Here is a 26242-nt window from a genome sequence, read left to right on the forward strand (position 1 = left end):
TAGGCCAACTCAATTGGAAACAGAAGTCCAAAAAGCCAGTGAGGAGAAGAATGCTTTAAAAAGCATAATTAGCCAAATTGAAAAGGAGGTTCAAAAGCTCACTGCAGATAATAGTTCTTTAAAAACTAAAATGGAGCCAATGGAAGCTAATGACTATGATATTCCACAAGTCAAAAGAACTAGAATTAAAACCAAGAATCACCTACCAAGCAAAACTGAGTGTAATACTTTAGGGGAAAATGGTTATTCAGTGAAATAGAGGACTTTCAAGAATTCTTGATGAAAGGACCAGAACTGAATAGAAAATTTGACTTTCAAATACAAGAATCAAGAGAAGCATGAAAAGGTAAACAGGAAAGAGAAACCAAAAGGGATTTTCTAAAGTTGAACTGTTTACATTCCTACATGAAAAGACAATATTTGTAACTTTTGAGACTTTTCTCAGTATTTGGGTAGTTGGAGGGATTATACACACATACACACAAACATACAGAGAGCAGAGGGTGAGTTAAATGAGAAGGGATGATATCTAAAAAAATAAAATTAAGGGATGAGAGAGGAATATATTGGGAGGAGAAAGGGAGAAATGGAATGGGGCAAATTATCTCTCATAAAAGAGGCAAGAAAAAGACTTTTCAATGGAGGGAAAAAGAGGGGAGGTGAGAGGGAAAAAGTGACACTCACTCTCTTCACATTTGACTTAAGGAGAGAATAACATGCTCACTCAATTTGGTATGAAAATCTATTTTACACTACAGGAAAGTAGGGGAGAAGGGGACAAGTGGGGGGGATGATAGAAGTGGGGGGCAAATGGGAGGAGGGAGTAATAAGAAGTAAACACTTTTGGGGAGCGACAAGGTCAAAAGAGAGAATAGAATAAATGGGGTGCAGGATAGGATGGAGGGAAATATAATTAGTCTTACACAACATGACTATTATGGAAGTCTTGCAAAACTACACATATATAGCCTATATCAAATTGCTTGTCTTCTCAGTGGTGTTGGGTAGGGAGGGAGGAAGGGAGAGAAGTTAGAACTTAAAGTTTTAGGAACAGATGTTGAGAATTATTTTTGCATTCAACTGGAAAGTAAGAAATATAGGTAATGGGGTATAGAAATCTATCTTGCCTTACAAGAAAAGAGAAAAGTTGGGGATAAGGGAAAGGAGGGGTGTGATAGAAGGGAGTGCAGATTGGGGGAAGGGTAATCAGAATGCATAGCATTATGGGGGAGAGGGGAGAGATGGGGAGAAAATTTGAAACTCAAAATTTTGTAGAAATGAATGTTGAAAACTAAAAATAAATAAATAAACATTTTTTTAAAATAGCTAGACTTTGGAAAACATAATCCTTTATTGAGAGCCTAACTCCTTCCTGACTTTGGCAAAAGTAGCCAATGGGATTCAAACTCTATTCTTATCCAGTGTGAGGAGGAGATGACTGACTTCCCATTTTATTTTTTATCCAAGTACACCCATCAATTCATTGAATTATATTTATTAGTGCCTTTTGTTTTGACATTGTGAAGCAGGGCTTCTTACAACTTTATGCACTTGTGACCCTGCGTTTGGGCAGCAATTGTTGCGTATGCACAGTGCAAAATGTGCATGTTTTGTGGTCAGAATAAAGACTGCCATGAAGTTGCATGATGTTATACACACACATACATATGCATACATACATACAGTCTTCTGCAACTGTGAGACTTTTGTGTGAAAACATTTGTAAGTTGTGATTCCTTTATTTCTCTGTAAACAGCACTATAACCAAATTTAGAAACAATTACCAGGTCATGAAGGACAATTTGCAAACTTTGAAGAACTTCTTAAGATTGGGAATGAATTCTTAAATTGATCATATGATTTCCTTTTGAAATTTTCTTTGCTGCTGCCACGACAGAGTGGCCAAATATTAGGCAGTGGTGACTCCATTGTTCCCTGATTGTTTGTCTCTCTTTCAGGAGCTGTCCAAACATTATTCTTAATTTGAAGAGGGTAGAAGTGTTTTCCCAACACCAAAGACCAAGATTATTACTTAAAAGAGACATTGACTGTCCTGTAAATTTGTGGGAACAAAATAATGAAGGTGTGGCCACAGAAAATCATTTATCTAGGAAGAAGAGATAATTTATAAACATGGGGGACATTAAAAACTCCGGTCCTGAGTGGGGTGATGTCAAGTTCCTTTGGATCAACCAAGGGCTTCAAGGTGAAGTTCTGCAGGATAGTGGTCAGGAGGAGAAACACCTCCATCCGAGCCAGGCCCTCTCCAAGACAGAGACGTTTTCCTAAAAGGAACCAAAGAGTCTGATTCAGGATAGCCATTTAATTAGCTTGTACATCAAGAGAAATTTAAACAATATTGATGAAGGAGAAGATAAGAGTAGGGATGTGGTGAGTTATCTTAAGATAGGTTCTCAGAGATGGTCAGTGGAAGTGACAGTGCCTTAAACTAGAGAAGCCAAACATATCTGGTGGTCCTATTGTCAGGTAAGCAGGGAAGGAAATAGGTGCTAATTGAGGAGGCTGACAGCCTCCTGAGATGGGTCCTCTTCAGAGAAGTAACATTCCCATTCAAAATTTGCATGATTTGAATTGAAAATTTGGTGAATTTTGTTCCTAGGATAAGCAATAGTTAGAAAGAAGAATTGAGGGAAAAGGAGCTAGATAGGAGCTATCTGGGCAAATCCCCCTGTGATCAAGAGATCCAGGTCATGTACCTGGGGTGGGGGGGGGAGGGTTGTTGGACTGAACCTGCAACTTCATGATACCCTTCACAGATACAGGTAGGCAAATCCTCCATAACTGAGAGTCTTATAGAATTTCCTAGGCATCTGAAAAATTAAGTGACTTTCTCCACAGACGCAGAGACAAAGTGACTATATCTCTGACGCAGAACTTTATCCCAGAGCTGTCTGACTCCAAGGACAGGCTTCTGTTCACTATGCCTCACATTGCCTCTCTTCTGTGAATATGGGTGTTGAGAATGGCTGGGTCATTTAAAAACAAAAACCTGACCTTCATATAGGACTTAAAGTTCCAGAATACTGGACAGTGTTATCCTCACAATAACCTTGTAAAGTAGGTACCAAAGGAATTATCATCCTCATTTTGTAGATTAGGAAACTGAGGCTCAGACAGATTAAATGACTTGCACATGGTCATATAATTAATATATGAATGAAATAGAATTAAAATCTCAGTTTCTCATCAGTTCTAAATTCAGCATTCTTAACAATCAATCAGAAAGCAGTAAGCTCCTGTAGCTACCTTTAAACTGATACAACTGTTAAACAATGCCTTCCAATTTTCTTAATGAATGAAATCAACAATCATAATGATAACAATAATTCCCTTTATGTAGCGCTCTAATGGTTCCTAAGCACTTTTCCCACAACAACTATAAGATGTAGGCATTACTATCCTTATATTATACCTGAGGAAACTGAGGCTGAGAGATTAAGTGATTTGGCCCTTAGTTATATCTTTAGAAGTGTCAGAGTGGAGATTCAAACCATCATCCCCTGAGCCTGCTTTCCACTAACCCATGTTGTATTCAAACTGTCTGGATATTTCAGTGTTTCCAACAACGAGATCAAACACCTTTGGGTTTGGAGTTTGATTACCAATGCCTGTATCATGATGCAGTCAATGAAACTGACAAATAGAAGCACACATTATTTTTACCCAAGGAGAAAGGCATAAAGTAGTCACTCTTCCGAAAGTTGCCAGACTTGTCCAAGAAGTTCTCTGGGTCAAACTGGTGTGGGTTGGGAAATGCTTTTTTATCACGTAAGATAGAGTGGAGGGAGAGGAATATAATTGTACCCTGGAATCAAAAACAGAGGACTTTAGCTGGAATATTGTCATGTTCATACATGTATTATAAAGTATCTAATATGAATAGTTCAAGGCATATGCATTTAATGACAATAAATTATGAGTAATCTCAACCACTTTTTTGAAAGCAAATGGTTTCAGGAAAGACCTTTTATTTAATAGCACCCTATCTGGTGATATCTCAGTTCTTCTAAAAGTGATTTTGATAGAACATGCAGTAGCTGATAGTGTAAATACAGCATTGATGTATGAGATTCACAGAAAATGGAGACAAGTTTTTTACATGCCCTTAAGGTTTTTACGACTCTGGTTTCAATATTAGGATACTGGTCTATCCCAAAAGTTATGATTTTTAATATAAAATATATATTCTCCAGGCATGAAATAGTCATCATACAATAGACTTTGTTGTCAGTTCTTTTGTGATAAAACTAAAGCTTAGAGAAGTTATGCCTATGCTCAAATCACTCTACAGCTCACTCCCTATCCATAGGAGTTGGTGGCAGGTTTCCTAGTCCCCTTCTTTCCTCCTACCGTAGGAAAACCACAGATCTCAGCTGGTATACTATTCTCACTAAAATGATTTGCTTGAGTTCCACATAGACATATCCAGGTTATGAGAGTTATTTTGGAAGCTAGAGACCATCTAGATAACCATTCTTCCCATAAATGATGTCAAGGCCCAGGGAGATGATACAACAATCTCAGTTACAGTGCTACTGGATGGCAAAGCCAGAAGTAGGTTCCAGATCTCCTAACTCTTAGAGGTGGGATAGAGGCAATATAACATAGCTTCTCTTCCATCAGTGAACAGTATAAAAGGACCTGGAATTTCACCAATACAGGAATCAGAGCTAGGATTGTTGAGGAAATGCCCTCTGCCAATCTAGATACCTACTTTACAATCTGGATTCTTTCATGCCTGGGGCCCTGAGAGGTAAGTTGGTTGCCCAATCAGTGTTAACATGGCCAACATGTGTTAGAAGCAGGCCCTGAACACTCTCCCTGCCTCTAGAGGCCAGCTCTCTGTTTTCTATGATACAGCTCCTTCTCTAAGCACCTCTGCATAACATAGTAAGATGTGCTCACTGCCAACAGGGTGTTTTTATGCCTTCTGAAAATCACAATGAAAATAAACACATCTGACCTTGGGAATCACATAGTTTCTGAAGTAGATGTCCTTGGTGGCCAATCGGGGAAGACTGAAGGGGAGTAGACTGATATATCTCTGTATCTCATGCACTACAGCATCCACATAGGGCATCTTGACTCTGTCCTGCATGGAGGGCCTCCTGCTTGAGCCAACCACTCGGTCAATTTCTTCATGAACCTTGGCTACATGAAGATGAATGACAATGAATAGCTCACAGGGTTGCAAAATCTAATGAGCATGTTTATTGGTTAGTCACTCAACAGCCTTTATTATGTGCCTGCTGTGTGCCAGACATTGATTTAAGCGGTGGGAGTACAAAGAAATGAAGGAGATAGTTTGTACTCTGAAAGTTTGTACTCAGTCTAATGAAGAAGGTAAAATGCAAACAACTATGTACAAACAAGATACAGCAAATCTGAAAAGACTCAAGGCCATCTTAAGCTTTATTAGACTTACAAAGTCATACAGAGGCATTTTTATTTGATCAAGGAGGTATAAAGGGAGCCATTGTCATTATTGAGTTGGGATGCTATGACTTGTGCTTTAGGAAGACTAATAGCTGATTGGAGGGTGGGCTGGAGTTTAGAAAGGTTTCAGGCAGGGACACACATGACAGGCTCTTACAACAGCCCAGGAATAAGATAGTGGGGACCTCTTTGAGGTAGTAGCAATGTTAGAGGGGAGAAGGGATGAGATTTGAGAGATGTTAGGAATGGGCATAACAGGCACTGAACTGGTGTTCATAAAAAATAACAACTGTAACAACTAACCATTATAGTGCGTACACTGTGCTAAATGCTTTCAATGATTATCTCATTTGATCCTCACCACAACCCTGCAGGGCAGGTGCCATTATTATCCCCATTTTAAGATGAGGAAACTGAAGCAAACAGTCCTTAAGTGACTTGCCCAAGGTCATATAGCTAGTAACTACTTAAGACCAGATTTAAACCCAGTAGTTTCTGACTCCAGGCTGACACTCTATCCACTGAGCAAACTACGTGGTGTTAAGTCAAAGGACAGTAGAATTTAATCTCCATAGGGAGAGGCATTATGCCATACTCCAACTTGGCATTTCCCCCAAGTCTAGAACAATACTGTATCCTACACAGAATTGAGCAGTGAAGAGCGGTACTTTATGAAATTTCTAATGCCTTAATTGTTTTTACAAATGTCACCTCAAAAGATACATGCTTGTACATCTATTTATATACATGTGCATATACATGTATGTATGTTTGTGAATGTGTGTATAAGTATATAAATATGTATGTGTGTATTTGTCTAGGACTGGATCTTTTCTCCTAACTTCTATGAAATTGTTTGCAAAGTATCAACATATGGGAAATGATCAACACTCATTACAATGAGATGGAATTATTACTTATTCTTCTAAATACTTCTGTGAATGACCTATTCTTCCACAGCAGTATTTCTTAACCTAGGATCCACAAACTTGTTTTAAAATATTTTTTAAAACATTTTGATAATTTTATTTTAATATAAATTTGTTTCCTTTGTAATCCATTATATTTGGTTTTGTGCATTTGAAAATATTATGGGGAGGAAGAGTTTCCAGGATTCACCAGTCTTCCAAGAGGTCCGCGACCCCCCAAAATTTAGGAATCCCTGTTTAATAGCAAGTGTTCCTTAAGCTTTCTTATTGAGAATGACTAATAAAAACTCACCTCCTACTGTCTTCATACTATTATTTCATAGGAAATTTAACCTTGGAAAGTGCTTAGCAATTATCTTATAGATGAGGATAGTGAGGACAAGAGAAGTTAAGGTTTTATTGCCAAGATAACACATGGAGGCATTCCATTGATCTGTTCTTTCTTAATGGGTCACAGTACCCTACTAATAAATGATATTATGCTCAGGGGAATGGCCCCATTTTATTTATTGGCTAAATTTCCCCTGAGACAATAAACATGTTAAGCAGCTGCTATGTTTAAGGCATTGTAACCACGTGGAGTACTGGGCTCACAGTAAGCAGTCAGGACCAAGGTCAGGGCTTAACATGTCCTCTCCCAACTTGAGGTCTTTTCAAATGTGTAAGTCACAGTGAATTGTTTCTCTTACCTTGTATCTCTGGGTATTTCATGAGCAGTAAAAGCCCAAATCTCAGAGTGCTGGCTGTTGTTTCTGTACCAGCAGCAAATAAATTAGAGGCAGTGGCCAGCAATTCTTCATAGCTGAATTCTGACTGTGGATTCATTTTCTCCTGAAGACAACATTATGAAATGTATCAAAGAAGAAGCAGACATGTCAAGTCCCAAAGATCTCTGATTTGAGGGGCCCTTTACATGTAATATAACTCAATGAGACCTTTATGAACATGTTTAAATGATGTAGATACCATCTACAATGATTTCAACTACAGAAGCTGTGTGGAGGAAATGGATTGAACCTGTATGCTATAAGCTGAAGGGAACCACTTTCTCCCTTCCTCTAATATTTAAAAGTAACCTCAGAGGACAAAGAAATGGAGGCTTCAGGTTATGAAAATAAAGACATATTCTCAGTCTATATTCTATTGTGATTCTATCTCAAAGGGAAGTCTCCATTGTCTTAGACCTTGGTCCAACCCTGGGAAGATAGGTGGCACAGTGGATAGAGTGCCAGGCCTGGAGTTAGGAAGACTCCTCTTGCTGAATTAAAATCTGGCCTCAGATATTTACAAGCTGTGTGCCTGGGCAAATCACTGAACCCTGTTTGCCTCAGTTCCTCCTCTGTAAAATGAGTTGGAGGAGGGAATGGCAAACCACTCCAGTATCTTTGCCAAGAAAAACCCAAATGGGGTGAAGAAGAGTTGGACATGACTGAAAAGTGACTCAACATATTATCTTCTGATCCTGTACAGAGAGAAGTTTCTATTGTCTTAGACTTTGGTCCCACCTAAACATTCTGATTAACTAGATTAACTAAGATTAGCTAGACCTATGGTCACATCTAGACATTCTGAGGCTATAAAGATTCCCTGCCCTACCAGGATAGTCTAATGATACTAACTAGACTTCTTACTCCACCTAGACATTGTGAGATTACACATGCCATATAATGTATATATATATACTTATGTGTATCCCTATCTCTATCTGTCTATCTCTCTACCATTAGTGATTATATCATTTTTTCTCTCAATGTCAGTCTGTTGACTGTCATTTCTCTTCATTTTATGTGCAGAAGACCTAACCTGCAAATCCTATAGATAATTGAAAAAAAAACAGTAGGAATGGGAATTTAGAGAAGTATGGTGAGGTGATTTAAGCTCCTTACTATCTTTAACAATGTCAGAGTGAATAGTTGTCCTCCTCTGACTTTTGAGTAAAGGTGTGGAAGATTGTGTCCTACTCTTACCCCCTTAAGTTCCCTGTCTACCAGACCAGCACGTGGATGAACGATTCCCAAACTGATCACAAAGGTCGAGGGGAACTTTTCCCCTTGTAAAGGAGAGGAGGATACTCTTGACTCAGTAGGAGCTACAAGGATTAGTAGTATCAATGATGCATTCATTGAAGGGTATGAGACTCCCTCTTATTCACAAATTCCCTTTGTTCCAATATCAAGAGGCACAGGTTCACCCTTGGGGAAGGGACCCGAGGAATCAATTTGATTGCAAAGTATGTGGCCTAACTTAACAGCAAGTATCAGACGGGATTTCTGAAGTCTTACTTTGGACTTAGCTTACTGTCTGTTCTCTCTGGTTGTGGACAAGAACAATTGCCTCTAGAACTGTCTCTGTCCTTTCTTTCCCCTCCAGGGGTCCAGAACAGGTTCTCCTTTGCCTCACACCCTCCCAGGTGTCCACAAGAGAACAGAGCCATGACTTTGTTTGTTGCCTTGGTTATGCTCCAATCTGAGTTTGGGCTGAGTAAAGGAAGCCTGATTCTTCTCTCTAGAAGTTGAGAAGTTCTCATGACCTCATGTCTGGGTTGGTCCCTTTAGGACCAGGACAGGTATTGACTGCAATCTACTATACTTTATGATATGACAACTGGATCTATTTTCTCTGAGGAGAGCATAAAAAAACATTTAAATTGCTTAATTAAAGGCCTTTTCTCAGTTTTCATTGTATTTGACTTTGTGCAGATATCCACATTTTGGACCACCCCTTCTTAGGGTAGATATTTTCTTCTGTATATGTGCATTTAACATTATGTACATAGAAACCTACATACACATATTTTATATATATGCATGTGTGTGTATCTCTCTATATCTATCTCTCCATCCATCTATTGATCTATGTCTATCTCCATCCATCCATCTATCTCTATCTCCCTATCCATCTCTATTTATGCAACTATCCATCTATCTCTTTCTATCTCTATCTATGGGGTAGCTAGGTGGTGCAGTGGATGGAGCACCAGTGCAGGAATCAGGAGGACCTGAGTTCAAATCTCACCTCAGACACTTGACACTCACTAGCTGTGTGAACTTGGCCAAGTCATTTAACCCAATTGCCTCATCCTAGGTCATCTCCAGTCATCCTGATGAATATCTGGTCACTGGATTCAGATGGTTCTGGAGGAGAAGTGAGGATGGTGACCTGCACAGCCCTCCCTCACTCAAAACAAAGTCAAGTGTGTGTCATGTCATTTATCTCTGATGGCGTGGTCTTCTTCGGCAACAAAGAACGAACACACACACATCTCTATCTATACATACACACATACATAGGGAGGAAAGTCCATCCAAGGAATAAAAGCATCTAGATTCATTTCTCAAAAATGCTTTTGACATCTAAAATGACAGACAAATTATTGTTAATTAAATATGGTCATTATTAATTGGAATTAATGCATGAGAGCTTTAAATCTCATTTCTTATTGTGACATGATTTTCTTTCTTCTTTGGATATAAACTGAAGTCCCTTGTGTAATCAATATGTATAATACCTTACTATCATTTTTAAAGAAGCTTAAGCATAATTTTTAGAGAAGTATTCTCAATGGATCTTTTCTTCTTCTGACCAGATCTTTGACTTAAGAGATCCTGAAAGTTTGTCAGGGAGAAAATTCCCAGTTATAGCATTGTTCCTCAGATGGAATGGAGGACTGAATCCAAGTTACAATGATCTACCTTATGAATGAGCTTTGCAAGAACACATACTGACAAAATTAGGATTTGCTCATGTATATATAAATAGTGTAACCTAATGTAATTAATGAAAAAATGTGTATACAAGTGTATATTTACAACTATGCCAAAATGATTATGCAGATTATTAGTGAGAAGAAAAGGTCAAAATTCTAGGGAAGATTACGTTTTAGGATTATCTGCGGAATTCATTTACCTACATCTCTTTCCATCACTGGAATAGAATAATTGGAGTTATGGTTTTCTCTGATAACAGTACCTAATATTTATGTGTTTATATAGGTCCTTTAAGGTTGTGAAGGTACTTTACCATTATTATTTCATTTGATTTTTCATAAAACTCCATTAATTAGGCATTATCTCCATATTATAATGAAAGAAACTGAGGCTCAGTGATGTTAGTTATCTTTCCCAGGGTCATATGTATATATGTGTACATATGTGTGTATATATACAAGACACATATGCATGCATATATACATACGTACATGTATGTACATATAAAAATATATATGAGGTAGGATTTGAACTCAAATCTTCTTAAATCCAAGTCTAGCACTCCATCTACTATAACACCTAGTAGCCTTGTGCTAGGGAATGACCTGACCCAATCATGGCCTCTCCTTGGCACATCCTAACCTCTCTAGCAGGCCCTCTTGGGTCTCCAGGGACTCTGTCTCTTGCCCTGATGGTGGTATCAAAGGGTCTCTCATCTTCCCTAAAAGGCCTCAATAAAAGTTACGTTTTTAGAACTTAAGTTTATTCTACACAAAAGCTTGTCCAAGCACCAGAATTGCCAGTTTCAATTCTAGACAAAAGGTAAGGCTCTTACTTCCAACTGTACCTGTTGTTTTTTTATGAGGAAACAGTCAATGTAGTCCCGAGGGTTATTTGGATCCAGGGTTTCTTCATGTGTTTTCACCTGTTCCATTAAGAAACCCCTCATTTGGAGAACATTTTTATAGATGGTCCTATGACTTCCAGGAAGATGCTTTATGAGTGAAGGGCAAAAATTGTAGAGCTAAAAAGGCAGAAAACCCCAACCCAGGTCCCCCAAAAAGAATTAGTAAAGAGAAAATCATGTTTTCCATTAGTTGTTTCCCATCCTGGCAGAAATTTATTTCATTCTAGAGGTAGAGGATTTACCTTACAGCTGTCTGAAGCCAAACATGTGAATATGCATCCTCAGCCACCATCTAAGAAAATGGCCCTCCTAGGTATTCTGAAGGTATTCTACAGGAATACCCCATGACAAAAGAGGGAAGCTAGTCAGCACTCCCCAGAGAGAATTGGTGGATGGACCATCTGGTCTCTTACAGGGATCCTATGGCTCTTTCCTCACCTACACACTTTGATCCATTTTCTCTTTTGGGGTATCAGGATTACCTCCATTTGGAATGATGCCATATTCATAGGATGATAGAAATAGGGCTGGAAGGGACCCTAGGGGTCATTGGAAACTGAGGCTATGTGTGACTGATCCCAAGTTCAGTTCCATATAAATTAGGAGGAAATGAAGGACACTCCTCAATGGGGTGAAGTAAGCTCATAGAGTCTCACCACTCTTAGGCACTCTCTCTTCTCCATGATTATATGACCTATTGGAGACTTGGCTGTGACTGCACTTCTCAGAGAGCTGATGTCTCCCCTAGCCCACAATTCAAACAGGAATTCAGTGACCAGTCACATCAACACAAGGCAACCCTGAACTTACCTGGATCCATGGTGTGTTTAGGAGCCTAAAATTTTCAATCAACATTCCTGTCAGGTGCAGAAATTTCTCATCATTGTATCTGAAGTGTTGGTTAAAGAGAATGGAGCAGATCACATTGCAAGGAGCACAGCAGAGGATGAAGGCAGGGTCGAATGCCTGAGCTAAAGAGCAAGGAAGACATCAAAGGAAAAATAACCTTAATATCATGGTTCCCATGCACTAAGAGAAGAGGGACCCAACTTCTCTCCACCTCAATTCTGAATGCTAGTTGCAGATTTCTTAAGATTGGCCAAACAGAGGTAAGAAACGTGCAGCCTTGAAGTCAAACATGGCCCTCTAGGTCCTCAAGTGCAGCCCTTTCACTGAATCCAAACTTCATAAAACAAATCCCCTTAAGAAAAGGATTTTTTCTGTAAAACTTGGACTCAGTGAAAGACCACACCCAAGGACCTAGAAGGCCACGCTTGTGGCCTCAGGGTCACAGGTTCCCTACTCCTGACCTAATATTTTCCCCTGGACTGTTTCCTCTATTCCTAATTCGCACATTACTATTAGATAATAATTGTTATTCCTGATATACAACATTCCATCACTTACATCTCCAATCTCAAAGTGCCTTTGTACAGGCTGATTTCCAGGTATAGAATTTCCTTCCTCTCTTCCTCCATCTCTTGTAATCTCAAGCTCCCTCAGATTTGGTGGCACCTTCTACACAATTTGTATTTGTACCAGCTGTTAATGTTTCAGTCTATCCTGAAATTACTTTATATTACTTTTTACACACATATATAAAGAAACAAATAAACCAATGCATATGTGTATAAAATATGTGTATTTATTTACATATACTATTTGCTTAATTCTGTATATGTTCTATTGCCCCAGGACATTGTAAATTCTTTGAAGATAGGATTGTCCTGAGTTGGGCTGCTGTACCATCAACATTTATTTTGCATTGCCTTGCACTACTTCACTACAAAATGCTTGTTGAAAAGAATTATTGCATGGATGACTAATGCCAGTCAGTGAAGTCAGGCAAACAATGAGATCCTCCCACCACAGAAGAACTTTGACATTGGGGCTGGTGGAATGGGCATATTCCCAGGAGATGAACAGTGTAAACTAACCCTTTGTTTTCTGGAGCTCCTCCACCAGATGCTGGGCTTCCTCCTGGACTCTCTCCTCAATAGTTCTCTTTCCCATCCCAAAGTTCTTCAGGGTCATGAGTGAGAAACGTCGGATCTGCTTCCACTTTTCACCATTGCTTGACAGAATACCTGGGGAAAAATCAGCAGGGCATGCAGGGTGAGAACTTTGAGGGAGGGTAAAACCCAGATGTTAGGAGAGTTTTTGTGGATGGGAGAGAATTGGAGGATAGGAGAAGTGGAAGGGAATCTGTGATAGGTGGGCAATTGTCTCCTTAGGCAACAAGATAGTATAATAAGTAAAATGCTAGAACTGAAGCATATAGACCTGAATTCAAATCCTTCCTCAGATACTTCCTAGTTGTATGACCTTGGGCAAATCATTTAACCTTTCAAACCCTCAGTTTCCTCACTCACAAAAGGAGGATAATAACACCCATATACCTACTCCTCAGAGCTGTCAAGTACCTCAAATGAAATAATGTATATAGAAGTCTTTGAAGTGCTGTGCAAATATCAGTTGTTTTCCCTGTTGTCATTTATGATGATGATGATGATGATGGCAAAGCCAGGACAAGGGATGTGGGGACGAAGCCTTCACCTGGATCATCTCATGGTTAGTCTAGAATCAGAGCACTATCAGAATTCTTCTGCTCATAAAATGCCTGCTTCGATCTGTGCCCATGTGGGTCATGGACTTCAAGAGGCCATGTAATGTAATGAAAAGAGAGCTAAACCTAGAACAGGAAGAGAATTAAGTTCCAATTATGTCTCCGCCTCTTACTAGATACGTGACAATAGACTAAAGTCTGTGACCTTCCTTCCTGGCTGGTAAACTAGGGCTTGGGGCAGTTTAGTGTTGTCTTATCTACCCTTAGCCCACTGGATAAGCTTTCACCTTTGGCCCCTGTACTATTTGGTCAGCCTTTCCCATGAATCTGAGAGGACAAAGGCTCAAGAGTGGAGGTATTGGAGATGGAAATGATGAGAGATATGGGCTGTCAGGAACATCTGAAGGGTGGCATCTCAAAGTGAAGAGGAAGGGGTAAAGCGGTTTCTCTCCACAGATGGCCTGACCTTGGGTGTACTATCACTCCCAATTAAAAAAAACCACAAAATTCTTCCCCCAGAAGCAACAGCAAGTGTTCTTGAAATGCAGACGCCTATAATTCCTCTCTCTGTAAAATGGATACAGATGGAGGCTAGAAGGAGAGAGATGAGCATTTCTGTCTCCACTGGGCAGAGCACAGAGCTTTTGGGGGGCTTCCTTGTGTCCTATTCTGATCCATTGTTCTTTTTTTTTTTTATCAAGTAACAAAGAATTTGGAGAATCAATGGCCTCCTTTCACATCTGACTGTACACAATTGCCTTTGCTCCCTAATTCCCCATGATTCCTCTCTGCATTTTTTATCATTGATTTCTACATATAAAACATATTGCTGGGGGCAGAGCCAAGATGGGGGAGTAGAAAGACGCACATACACATAGCTCCGAACCCACAGCCCATAGAACAACTACAAGGAAGTAACTCACGGAGAATTCTGCACCCAGAGGCCACAGAACATTGGAGCGAGGGAGATTTCTGTTCCGGAGAGACCTGCAAACCTCTCGCAAAAGGTCCTTCACGCTGCGGACTGGGCGCCGGGACTGGGAGCTGAGTACAGCCCTGCCATGGCCGCGGCACCAAGAGGAAAAGATCCGAGCGGGCTTCAGGGACGGGATCTCCAGCGGCCACGCAGGTCCCTCCACCCACAGAGGGACCTGCAAACTTCTCACAAAAGGTCCGTTGCGCTGCAGACACGGAGCCCAGCCCAGACCTGCCACGGCCGCGGCACCGAGAGGAACAGATCCGAGCAGGCTTCAGGGACGGGATCTCCAGCGGCCGCACAAGTCCCTCCACCCACAGGTGATGGGGGTCGGTGAGAGAGTCTCTTTGGTGGGTCGAGGGCAGAGTGGGGTGCCCCCATGGCTCGGGCCCCCTCGGGAGACAGAAGCTGAGGGGCGGCAACAGACCGGGGCTCCCCAAGCAGGCAGGAGCCTGGATCCATTGTTGAAGGTCTGTGCATAAACTCCCTGAGGGAACTGAGCCTGAGAGGTGGCCCTGCCCTGACCTGAGCACCTGAACTTAATCTCACACTGAATAGCAGCCCTGCCCCCACCCAAAGCCCTCAGGCTGGAAGCAGCATTTGAATCTCAGACCCCAAATACTGGCTGGGAGGATCAGGAGGCGAGGTGGGTGTGAGGAAAATATTCAGAGGTCAAGTCACTGGCTGGGAAAATGCCCAGAAAAGGGAAAAGAAATAAGACTATAGAAGGTTAATTTCTTGGTGAACAGGCATTTCCTCCCTTCCTTTCTGATGAGGAAGAACAATGCTTACCATCAGGCAAAGACACAGAAATCAAGGCTTCTGTGTCCCAGCCCACCCAATGGGCTCAGGCCATGGAAGAGCTCAAAAAGAATTTTGAAAATCAAGTTAGAGAGGTGGAGGAAAAGCTGGGAAGAGAAATGAGAGACATGAAGTCAAAGCATGAACAGCAGATCAGCTCCCTGCTAAAGGAGACCCAAAAAAATGTTGAAGAAAATAACACCTTGAAAACTAGCCTAACTCAATTGGCAAAAGAGGTTCAAAAAGCCAATGAGGAGAAGAATGCTTTCAAAAGCAGAATTAGCCAAATGGAAAAGGAGATTCAAAAGCTCACTGAAGAAAATAGTTCTTTCAAAATTAGAATGGCACAGATGGAGGCTAAGGACTTTATGAGAAAGCAAGAAATCACAGAACAAAGCCAGAAGAATGGAAAAATGGAAGATAATGTGAAATATCTCATTGGAAAAACAACTGACCTGGAAAATAGATCCAGGAGAGACAATTTAAAAATTATGGGACTACCTGAAAGCCATGATCAAAAGAAGAGCCTAGACATCATCTTTCATGAAATTATCAAGGAAAACTGCCCTGAGATTCTAGAACCAGAGGGCAAAATAAGTCTTCGAGGAATCCACAGAACACCGCCTGAAAGAGATCCAAAAAGAGAAACTCCTAGGAACACTGTGGCCAAATTCCAGAGTTCCCAGGTCAAGGAGAAAATATTGCAAGCAGCTAGAAAGAAACAATTCAAATATTGTGGAAATACAATCAGGATAACACAAGATCTAGCAGCCTCTACATTAAGGGAACGAAGGGCATGGAATAGGATATTTCAGAATTCAAAGGAACTAGGACTAAAACCAAGAATCACCTACCCAGCAAAACTGAGTATAATACTTCAGGGGAAAAATTGGTCTTTCAATGAAATAGAGGATTTTCAAGCATTCTTGATGAAAAGACCAGAGCTGAAAAGAAAATTTGACTTTCAAACACAAGAATGAAGAGAACCATGAAAAGGTGAACAGCAAAGAGAAGTCATAAGGGACTTTCTAAAGTTGAACTGTTTACATTCCTACATGGAAAGACAATATTTGTAACTCTTGAAACATTTCAGTATCTGGGTACTGGGTGGGATTACACACACACACATGCACACACGCACACATACACAGAGAGAGAGTGCACAGAGTGAATTGAAGAGGATGGGATCATATCTTTAAAAAAAATGAAATCAAGCAGTGAGAGAGAAAGATCTTGGAAGGAGAAAGGGAGAAATTGAATGGGGCAAATTATCTCTCATAAAAGAGGCAAGCAAAAGACTCATTAGTGGAGGGATAAAGAGGGGAGGTGAGAGAAAAACATGAAGTCTACTCTCATCACATTCCACTAAAGGAAAGAATAAAATGCACACTCATTTTGGTATGAAAACCTATCTTACAATACAAGAAAGTGGGGGATAAGGGGATAAGCAGGGTGGGGGGGATGATAGAAGGGAGGGCATGGAGAGGAGAGTTCAATTCGAGGTCGACACTCATGGGGAGGGATAGGATCAAAAGAGAATAGAAGTAATGGGGGACAGGATAGAATGGAGGGAAATATAGTTAGTCCTATACAACACAACTATTATGGAAGTCATTTGCAAAACTACACAGATTTGGCCTATATTGAATTGCTTGCCTTCCAAAGGGAAGGGGTGGAGAGGGAGGGAGGTAAAGAAGTTGGAACTCAAAGTGTTAGGATCAACTGTCGAGTAATGTTCTTGCCACTAGGAAATAAGAAATACAGGTAAAGGGGTATAGAAAGCTATCTGGTCCTACAGGACAAAAGAGAAGACGGAGACAAGGGCAGAGAGGGTGATAGAAGAGAGAGCAGATTGGTCATCGGGGCAATTAGAATGCTTGGTGTTTGGGGGGGAGGGGATAAAAGGGGAGAAAATTTGTAACCCAAAATTTTGTGAAAATGAATGTTAAAAGTTAAGTAAATAAATTTAATTAAAAAAAAAAAGAAATGTCCATGACAACAGAAGTATATTTTTCCTCTAAAGAAAAAATATGGCACTTAAAGACTTAAAAAGTTCTCTCCTTACATTAGCATTGATACATGTAGATGGTAAAGAGAGTATGACTATCTATATTTCACAAATTACAGAACTGAGGCCCAGAAAGTTGCCATGATTTGCCCATAATCCAATTCAAGTCCAGGTCTCCTTAATTCAGGTTCAGATACCAGACTTCTTAAAGTCATAGTTCATAGGATTATAGATTTGAAGCCAAAAGGGACATCAAGGGACATCTAATCTAACCCATTCATTTAATAAATGAGTAAACTGAAGCCCAAACATGTCCGCTCCAGCAGAGTCAGTGTTTTCATCACTGTTCCATTCACTTCCTGATCTATGTATGTCTTCTCAGTATATATGACTCTTACCCCAGTACTTTATAGATAAAGATTTAACATTAAAAAAAAAACAAACAAACAAAAAAAACCGTATTGCTTTATGCAATTCTATACATTTTTCCATGGGATTTTGATTGCTATTGCCTCGGATCTACAAATGAATGGGGCAGCTAGGTGGCCCAGTGGAGAGAATGCCAGGCCTGGAGTCAGGAAAGAATGAGTTCACAATGGGCCTCAAATACTCACTAGCTGTGTGATCTTGGGCAAGTCACTTAATCCTGTTTGCCTCAGTTTTCTCATCTGTAAAATGAACTGGAGAAGGACATGGCAAACCACTCCAGCATCTTTGTTAAGAAAACCCCAAATGGGGTCATGAAGAATCAGACATGACTGAAAACAACTGAGCAACAATATCACTGTCATCCTTATGTTACTTAGCTAGATCATATACTGTCCATCCCTTTCACATTATGCAATTGTTACTTCATTTCTGCTAAAAATTATTTCATAATTGTATTTCTCTAAGTCCTATAGGTGTGTTGGTGGGTTATCCCCTTAAAATGTGGCACATTCTGCCATTTATAAATAGTGTTTCACTATCTTCTTTTCTCCTGATTTTTTTGGGGGGAATGGATGTGACTTCTATTTTGTTATTTTACCAAAATCACTTATTGCCTCAGGTGGTTCAGTGCAGGAGATGCTGTACTTGGAGATACCCCTACCATTTATTTTTTATGGAGCCCTGGGCAAGTCACTTAACCTCTATCTGACTCAGTTCCCTTATCTGTAAAATAGGAATAATACTAGCATCCACTTCACAGGGTTATTGGGAAGATCAAATGAGATAACACTTTTAAAGCACTTTGCTAATCATCTTCAAGCACTATACATGATAACTATTATTATTATATTTTTGAATCACCGAAGTTTTCTAAGTATGCCATAAAGTTATTGTTAATATTGTTCAGTTGTTCCAGAAATGTCTGACTCTTTCTGACCCCATTCAGGGCTTTCTTGGCAGAGACACTGGAGTGCTTTGCCATTTACTTCTCCAGTTCATTTTATAGAAGAGTAACTGAGGCAAACAGAATTAAAAGCCTTGCCCTGAGTCATTACAGTTAGTAAGTGTCTGGGGCCAGATTTGAACTCTGGAAGATTCGTTTTCCCCACTGCAGGCCTGGCACTCTATCCACTGTGCCACCTAGCACCTATATATTCATTTCTTTTCTTTTAATTACTTTGTTATTTTAGTTACTTTTGCTGACCTTATTGCTACATTTAGGATTTTTAAGCTAGATGAATTATCCCCATTTCACAAATGGCCAAAGAATATGAACAGGCATTTTTCAGAAGAAACAATGAAAGTTATTACCAAGCATACGGGAAAAATGCTCCAAATCACCACTTACAAGAAAAATGTAAATTAGAACATTTCCAATGTTCTACCTATATTCACTAGTTTAGCAGAGAGAGAGAGAGAGAGAGAGAGAGAGAGAGAGAGAGAGAGAGAGAGAGAGAGAGAGAGAGAGAGAGAAACTTAAAAACTGTTGTAGAATCTCTTTAGAATTTACTTATGCACTGTTATTGGACCTATAACCACTGTTATTGGACGTAGTTTGTTCATTCTGGAAAGGAGTTGGGAATAATACTCTTAAAATTACTAAACTATGTATATCCTTTCACTTAGAGGTACTCTTACTGAACTTTGAGCGTGAATGTACATGACCAAAGACAGAGAGGATGGACATAAGTATTTCTTAAATTAGCAACTATTTTTATCAGAGCAAATAGTTGGAAATAAAGCTGGTGTCCATCAACGGGAGAATGACTAATAACAGAGTGGAATATAATTGTGCCATAAAAATAATGGAAAAGATGGTTTCAGAGAAACCTGAGATGACTTGTATTAACTGATGCAGAGTAAAGTGAACAGAATCAGAACAATTCATATATTGACTACAGTACTGTGGAGGACAACAATTTTGAAGACAGGAAATCTGATCAGTAAAATGACTAATCACAACTCCACATGTATTGATTCTACCTCTTGGCAGAGAAGTGAAGAACTGTAGTAAAGAATGAAATATACACCCTCAGACATGATCAATGCTACATAGATTTGTTTTTCTTCACTCCCTGTTTTTACAAGAAATTGATTTTTTGGTTGGGGAAAGTTGTGGGCAAGAGTGAGAGCAGTAAACGTGATGGAATGAAAAGAGGGAGGAAAAAGAGAAGAAGAAGGAGGAGGAGGAGGAAGAGGAGGAGAAGAAGAAGAAAGCAGCTTACCTTAGGTAACCTCTAAGGGTTGAAACTTACCATTTCCTTGCATGATAGTGTTAAATATTTCCAGTGGTTGTCTGTGTATAAACTCGTCTCCCTGGTCAATCAGAGCTTCTTTTACTGCTTCATATCCATGCAACATAATGACTCTCTGTGGCCCCATGTATATAGTGTACACAGGGCCATACTTTTCAGCCACCTGAAAAGAGATCCAAAAATAGTTTTCCAGTCACAATTAAGTCCCTAAAGACTTATGTAGGATAAACATTCCCAAAGTTTTTATTAAAACTCATCACTGCCACCTGTTTTAGGAAGACACTCCACTCTAGATGTGGAGTGGCAGCCAACTGACGGGCAGAAATGAGCTTGTACATTATTCTCAGAGTATCCAATAATATCAAGCAGTCTTAGTAGCCACTGTCATCACTTGACTGACAGGGGGAGCCAGGTTCCAACACCAATAACTTTCCTTGCCAATTTTCCCAGCTTACCACTATCTCCTCTTTTCCTCCTGTCTACTTCCCTATACATACTGGTAGAGAAATCTGTTCCACAGGAGAACAGGGTAGTGTATCCCAATTTTGAAGATGGTATATGGCAAGAAAAGGAGTTCCTGATTTTCTATAGGACCCATGAAGGAGGCTGTCCTAAGAATCTAATTGGGTCAGAAGATTAGGGTTCCAAGAGTTCCAGCTATGGGGAGCCAGGAAATCCTGAGATTTAGCCACAGGAATGTCTTTTTTTGCCACTATAAGGTCCAACTTAAGATTTGCTTCACCATCAATTGGGTGTCTTGATCAGAAGTAGGAGATTAGGAGAGCCCCTGAGGAAGAAGAACATGTTTTGTGAGAGTCTTCATGGTGGCTACCACAGTGATGGACTTGACTGGCACAATATATCTTGAATAATTATGTAATGGAATAAGATCAAGCTTCTTGGCTTGAGATGGGAGAAGAGGTCCAGTAGAATGAATTATCCTGTCAGATGCAAGTAAAAAAACATATCATGTATCTTCAGCCCTGGAGCAGCTAGGTGTCACTTTAGTGGTCTTTTTATTCCATTATCAGTTGTTCATATTATTTTTAAGGTCCTGTTACTTCACTGTTTATCAGTTCTTACAAGTCTTCCTACATTCTCTTCAATTCCTTATGTTTGTCACTTTTCCTGGGACAAAAAAGCAATCTACAAAGTTCACAATTTCTTCAGCCGTTACCCAACTGACGGCTACTAGCTTTGTTTTCAAACTTTTGCAACTGTGAAAAAATGCCCCAATGAATACTTTGGCACACATAGGACCTTTCTTTTAGGCTTCGACCTCTTTGCAGTGTATCTCCAGTAGCAAAGTATCTGAGTCAAAAGTGAGCAACAGTGGGGTACTAATTAATTTCAGAAGAGCAGCTCTGTTTAGGAAAGCTGTGAAAATATTAAGAAACCTTTTTTTATGGTGTAGCTAGTTTTGATCTTTTCTGGAGAGGGGGGATTTCAGAGAAGAATAGGAACACACTGTCTTTGCTTTCAATCCATCAACAAGGATCCATAAAGCAGGTGCTGTGTGCCAGGCACTATGGGACAGGCTAAGTATCAAAAGACAGAAGTAAAATAGTGTTTGCCTTCCAAGACCTCATGCTGCCATGCTGTTTTGACCATAAACTTATTCTTTAGTGCTAACATGAGCCACTGGATTGAGTTTAATTGCATATAATAGAAGTTCAATAATCTCCCCCCTTCCAGAAAACTTATGGGAATCCTGGCTCTGTAGAATCCTGACAATAGAAAGAACTATCTTACCCTGGTGATCTTGTTACTTTGTTAATCTTGGCCTCAATTTCCCCATCTGTAAAAGGAGAAATTGACTAGACGTCCATTACAGTTCTAAATATTTGATCTACTTTTCACTAGAATAGTTCCTACAGTCTGTCATGTGCCACTTGTTTTCCATCCATGAAATTCCTTCTCTGCATAGTCAGCTTCCTGTGTCTGGAGGGTTCTCTGCCACCACCTCTGCCTCTCACTACCTTTCCTTCCTTCAAGGTTTAGCTGAAACAATCTTCTCAGGACACATGTTATAGGACAGTAGAAAAAAGCCTGGTTTTGAATGTGCTACTTGCTGTCTTTGCAACCTTGGCCTCTTGGACTCCACAGCCTCTTAGATTACTTCTGACTCTAAGTGATTAGTCTAATTATCAGGAACCTTTCTTCATTCTCCTAATTGCCAGAATTCACCTTCCACCTTAATCGATATTGTCTTTACTTTGTATACGACTAATAGTTGCTTTTCTGTGCTGTATTTCTTTTCTAGAATCTAAGGTCTTTCAGGGTAGGAGTTTTCTGCTTTTTTTTGTATTCCCAGTGTCCAGAGCAGTGTCTGGCATGTTAATGGCACTTGAATCCCTGCTGAAGTGGAACTGAGTTGAAATAATTGCCATTAACATGACTACTAATCCTCATAGGAGTCACCCAGGGATGGCCCACCTGCTACCATTGAACCACAGGATAAAACCCCTTTACCTTGTCTAAAAATGTGAGGATATTCTTGGAATCCATCTGTAGCATGTTCCCAAGCAGGGGAAGAGGAGTTGGGCCAGGAGGGAGCCTTGCTTTATGTCCTTTGCTCCATGCTAACTGGAAGAACAAGAAGAAGACAAGAGCCACCAGGGCAAAAGTAGTGAGGCCCCCCAGATCCATGATGGCTAGAGGGCTTAACAAAATGTCTGGCCACAAACCCCCAAATTTCAATGAGAGATAGCAAACAAGGGGTGGGACTGATCAGCCAGTGACAAGACTGGGATCCTAAAAGCAGATGGAATTTGGCATTGAGTTACCTTTGATTGCATCATCATTGGGCAAAGATCAAATTAGATGGTATTTCTCCTACAAGTCCCTCTGTTACTACAGTGGTTAATCTTTATGGTTAATCTTTATTGAAATGAAAATAGTTAGCCTAAGAGTGATCCTGGGTCTATTAAATCTTTATAAGTCATGTTTGAGTTTCCTTCCCTTCTCTAACCTGTAGGTAAATGACTATACTTGTGGAAAGTTCATGGGACACCTTTTGTGAGTTTAGGGGTATGGAGAAAAGGGGGAGAGATCTGTCTTTTCCCAAGACAAGAGCAGCAAATTGAAGGTTTAATTATTCCCTACTTTTGGAGAATGACTACTTCACTCTTAAGGGCAGTGACAAAGACAGTCCAGTGTAGCCTTTTGCTTTCTGGAATCTGAAGTAATTGTTTTTACACAATGCTAACAGTATAATATCCAGTGGTCACTGGACAACTCCTACTTTTGGAGGGCAACACTTACCTCTTAGAGAATTGTTGGGAGGTAACTTGATTTTTGACAAAAGGGGAAAGGTGAAATTGTCTACCCCTCACCTATGAGAGAAGTGAGACTGTCCCTGAGAAGAGACCTCTCTCTACTAGGGTAAATATTTGGTATTTCTTTTATGTACCTCTAAAGGATGAGGAAGCCCTAGAAGATGGTACAGGGAGATTCTTGGTATCTTGGGACAGAATGCACACAGGAGGACAATGATCTCTTAGCCACCTTACTAGAGAGTCCCTAACCCAAGATGGGGCTAGGTGACTTTGTAAGGAATGTTCCTGCCTGACCTGAAGATCTAGCGTTTTCTTGTGGTGCTCCTATTCATCATCACCACTTTATACTAGAAGACCTACTACAACCTGAAAAGATTTGGCAACACCCATCAAATGGAACAGATGCTTCAGATCTAAGACTCAGCCCAAAGAGTTCAAGGAAAGTTTGGGTTTTCTGGTCTTTTCCTTCAGGGAATGATTACACCACTTATTGTCCTTTGTGTTATATTTTTGTTTTGTTCTGTTGTTGCTGTGTTTCTTTTTCTTTTTTATTCCTCCTATGCTTCTTATGTCAGGATTCTTGCATCCCTAAGATCAGGGTCATCTAGTAATAGCTCTAAAGTTATTTAAGTAGTGGAAATTCCTTCAAAGATTCTAGGACATCATCACCAAGGGATGTGGTGTGGTAAGAGCATATACTCAGTCTCCATCTCACACCGGTTAGACTAGATTTTTCTTTAAAAGGTATTGAAACTGTCCTTGAAATTTAATTGGTTTAGGAGTTTATAGAGCAGGTAGACAGAGCAATGGATAGAGTGCTGAACAGTATCTTTGCCACAAAAATCCCAAATAGGGTCACAAAGATTCTGACATGACTGAAAAACAACTGAAACAACAACAAAGGAGTTAAAGGTCAGACTGTTGACAGAGCCTTCTGGACAGCTGGGTGCCAATCAGCCAAGACACAAGGGACCAGAACTCACCCCTTAAACTTCAGACCACAGACCAGCTGCATGACCAACAGATTTCGGGAAGCTTGAACTCACTTGAATCTACTTGTATCCTCAATGAAAATCCTATCCCTTCCCTTGCCATACTTTGAGCTAAAGAAAGCTCATTTTGTTCAGTTATATAGACCATAAGTTCCTTATTTCATCTGAATTCTAAACAAAAGATAACTTATTAGCCTGGTCAGATCTGATCTGTAACACCCTGCTATTGGACCTGTTTAGCGGGGCCCAGAACCCAGGATAGATGAGATTTTTAAACAGAGTGGGTATGTCTTTATTTCATCATACATTTGAAAGCATAGTCTTTATATCAGATTGTACCCCATCATGTAGAAGGGTTTGGGGAGGGTTTGGAGAAAACTAAAACTCAAAAGTTTATGGAAATGAATGTTAAAAGCTAAAAATAAATTAATTAATTTTAAAAAAAGAAAACATAGTCTTCACTGTTATATCCTTCCTCAGTTCAAAATAAATTTCAGTCCCTTCAAATTGTCCCTGGTATGCTCATACTTAGGATACTTTAGACCACATGTACAGATGTGGAGCACGAATCAGAAATTCAGTGAAGAACTGACAGCAAAGTAACTGTCTATCCACTGGGGACTGGCTACCCAAGTGGTGGTGTTAATCTACTGTTATAAGCATGATGAGCATGAAAAATAAAAATAAGGGTGAGAAGACTTATATGAACTTATACGCAAAGGGAAACATGCAGAAACAACATAGTTATATGTACAATGACTATGATAATTTAAAAGACAATAATAATACCAAAGAATCTAATACTTATAATGCCCAAGATGGCTAGCACCTCTGCCTGCCTTCCCAGATGTTAGGTGATAAATGTTCAGAACCTGAATGAGTAATCTATGTGAGAGGACTACCAATAATCTAAAATTCACCTATTCTTTCATAGTTCATACCTTACCCTAGCATTCTTTCCCAACTGTCCACAGCAAAACAGGAAATAAAACTTTACCAGCTGACAGGTCTTGAAGTTGATTGGACTAGATGAATTCTCAGGTCACTTCCTATTCTCACTCACCATTTTTAAATGGGGTACATATGTGCCTATAGGACTGTACATTGGGAAATAGAATTTTCTCAAGGAAGGACTTTTTTCGTTGTGTTGTTCAATCTTTTTCAATCATATCTGACTCCTTCTGAATCTGTTTGAGGTTTTCTTGGCCGAGATACTAGAGTTGTTTGTCCTTGCTTCTCCAATTGATTTTGTACATGAGGAAACTGAGGCAACCAGGGTTAAGTGACTTGCCCAGGGTCATACAGCTAGTAAGTATCTGAGGCCAGATTTGAACTCAGGAAGACAAGTCTTCCTGACTCCAGGTCTGGCACTCTATCCACTGTGCCTGCTAGCTGCCCTAGTATAATTATATTAACTATCATTTATATTGCACTATAGGGTTTACAAAGAATTGTACATATATTTTCTCATTTCATCCTCACAAAAACATGGACAGATAAATGAGGTGGTTATCATTTTAAAGAGAAGGAAGCTAGAACAGACAAGGTTTATCTAACTTGCCTAGGATCACATAGCATAGGATCACATGCAAGATGTGAATTCAGGTCTTCCTGATTCCAAGTCCAGCAATCCCCCCATTCTGCTACAAAAACAAATGTGAGGTATGTGCGATCTCAGATTGGTGACAGAAGCTGAGGCCATTTGACCAAATCGAATCTCATAAAAGATGTTCTTCATAGGTGAAGATGTTCTTCGCAGCTCTCTGAGTACAAAAGTTCATCAGAGAAATCCAGATCAACATCAGCAGAGGAAGAGGATATAGAAGTGGGATATTGTGTTTGTCTTTCATTTTTGAAGAGGACCGTGATAGCAGGAAAATGATCACATGACTTGCAGTTGACTTTGATTTGAGTGAGGGAGGGCTGTGCAAGGTTAC

At 39.9% G+C, this 26242-nt stretch overlaps 1 protein-coding gene across 2 annotated transcripts; it reads right to left on the reverse strand.

Annotated features, from left to right (window-relative positions):
* Window positions 1–1479: 1479 nt before the first annotated feature.
* LOC140516199 (cytochrome P450 2C44-like) lies at window positions 1480–22765 on the reverse strand. 2 transcript variants are annotated; one of them, XM_072627225.1, is made up of 9 exons: window positions 22508–22765; window positions 20036–20198; window positions 12938–13087; window positions 11811–11971; window positions 10929–11117; window positions 7076–7217; window positions 4985–5172; window positions 3685–3826; window positions 1480–2285 (listed from the first exon to the last, which is right to left on the reverse strand). In XM_072627225.1, the coding sequence occupies exons 1-9, from the start codon at window positions 22682–22684 to the stop codon at window positions 2104–2106; spliced, it is 1494 nt and encodes a 497-aa protein (XP_072483326.1). In that variant the 5' UTR covers window positions 22685–22765; the 3' UTR covers window positions 1480–2103. The 2 variants fall into 2 exon arrangements, with proteins under 2 accessions (XP_072483326.1, XP_072483333.1); XM_072627232.1 differs by having other exon boundaries at window positions 10941–11117; window positions 22508–22764.
* Between the last annotated feature and the right edge of the window lie 3477 nt (window positions 22766–26242).

This window comes from Notamacropus eugenii, chromosome 1 (genome assembly GCF_028372415.1).
Source record: "Notamacropus eugenii isolate mMacEug1 chromosome 1, mMacEug1.pri_v2, whole genome shotgun sequence".
In the NCBI taxonomy this organism is placed as follows: domain Eukaryota; kingdom Metazoa; phylum Chordata; class Mammalia; order Diprotodontia; family Macropodidae; genus Notamacropus; species Notamacropus eugenii.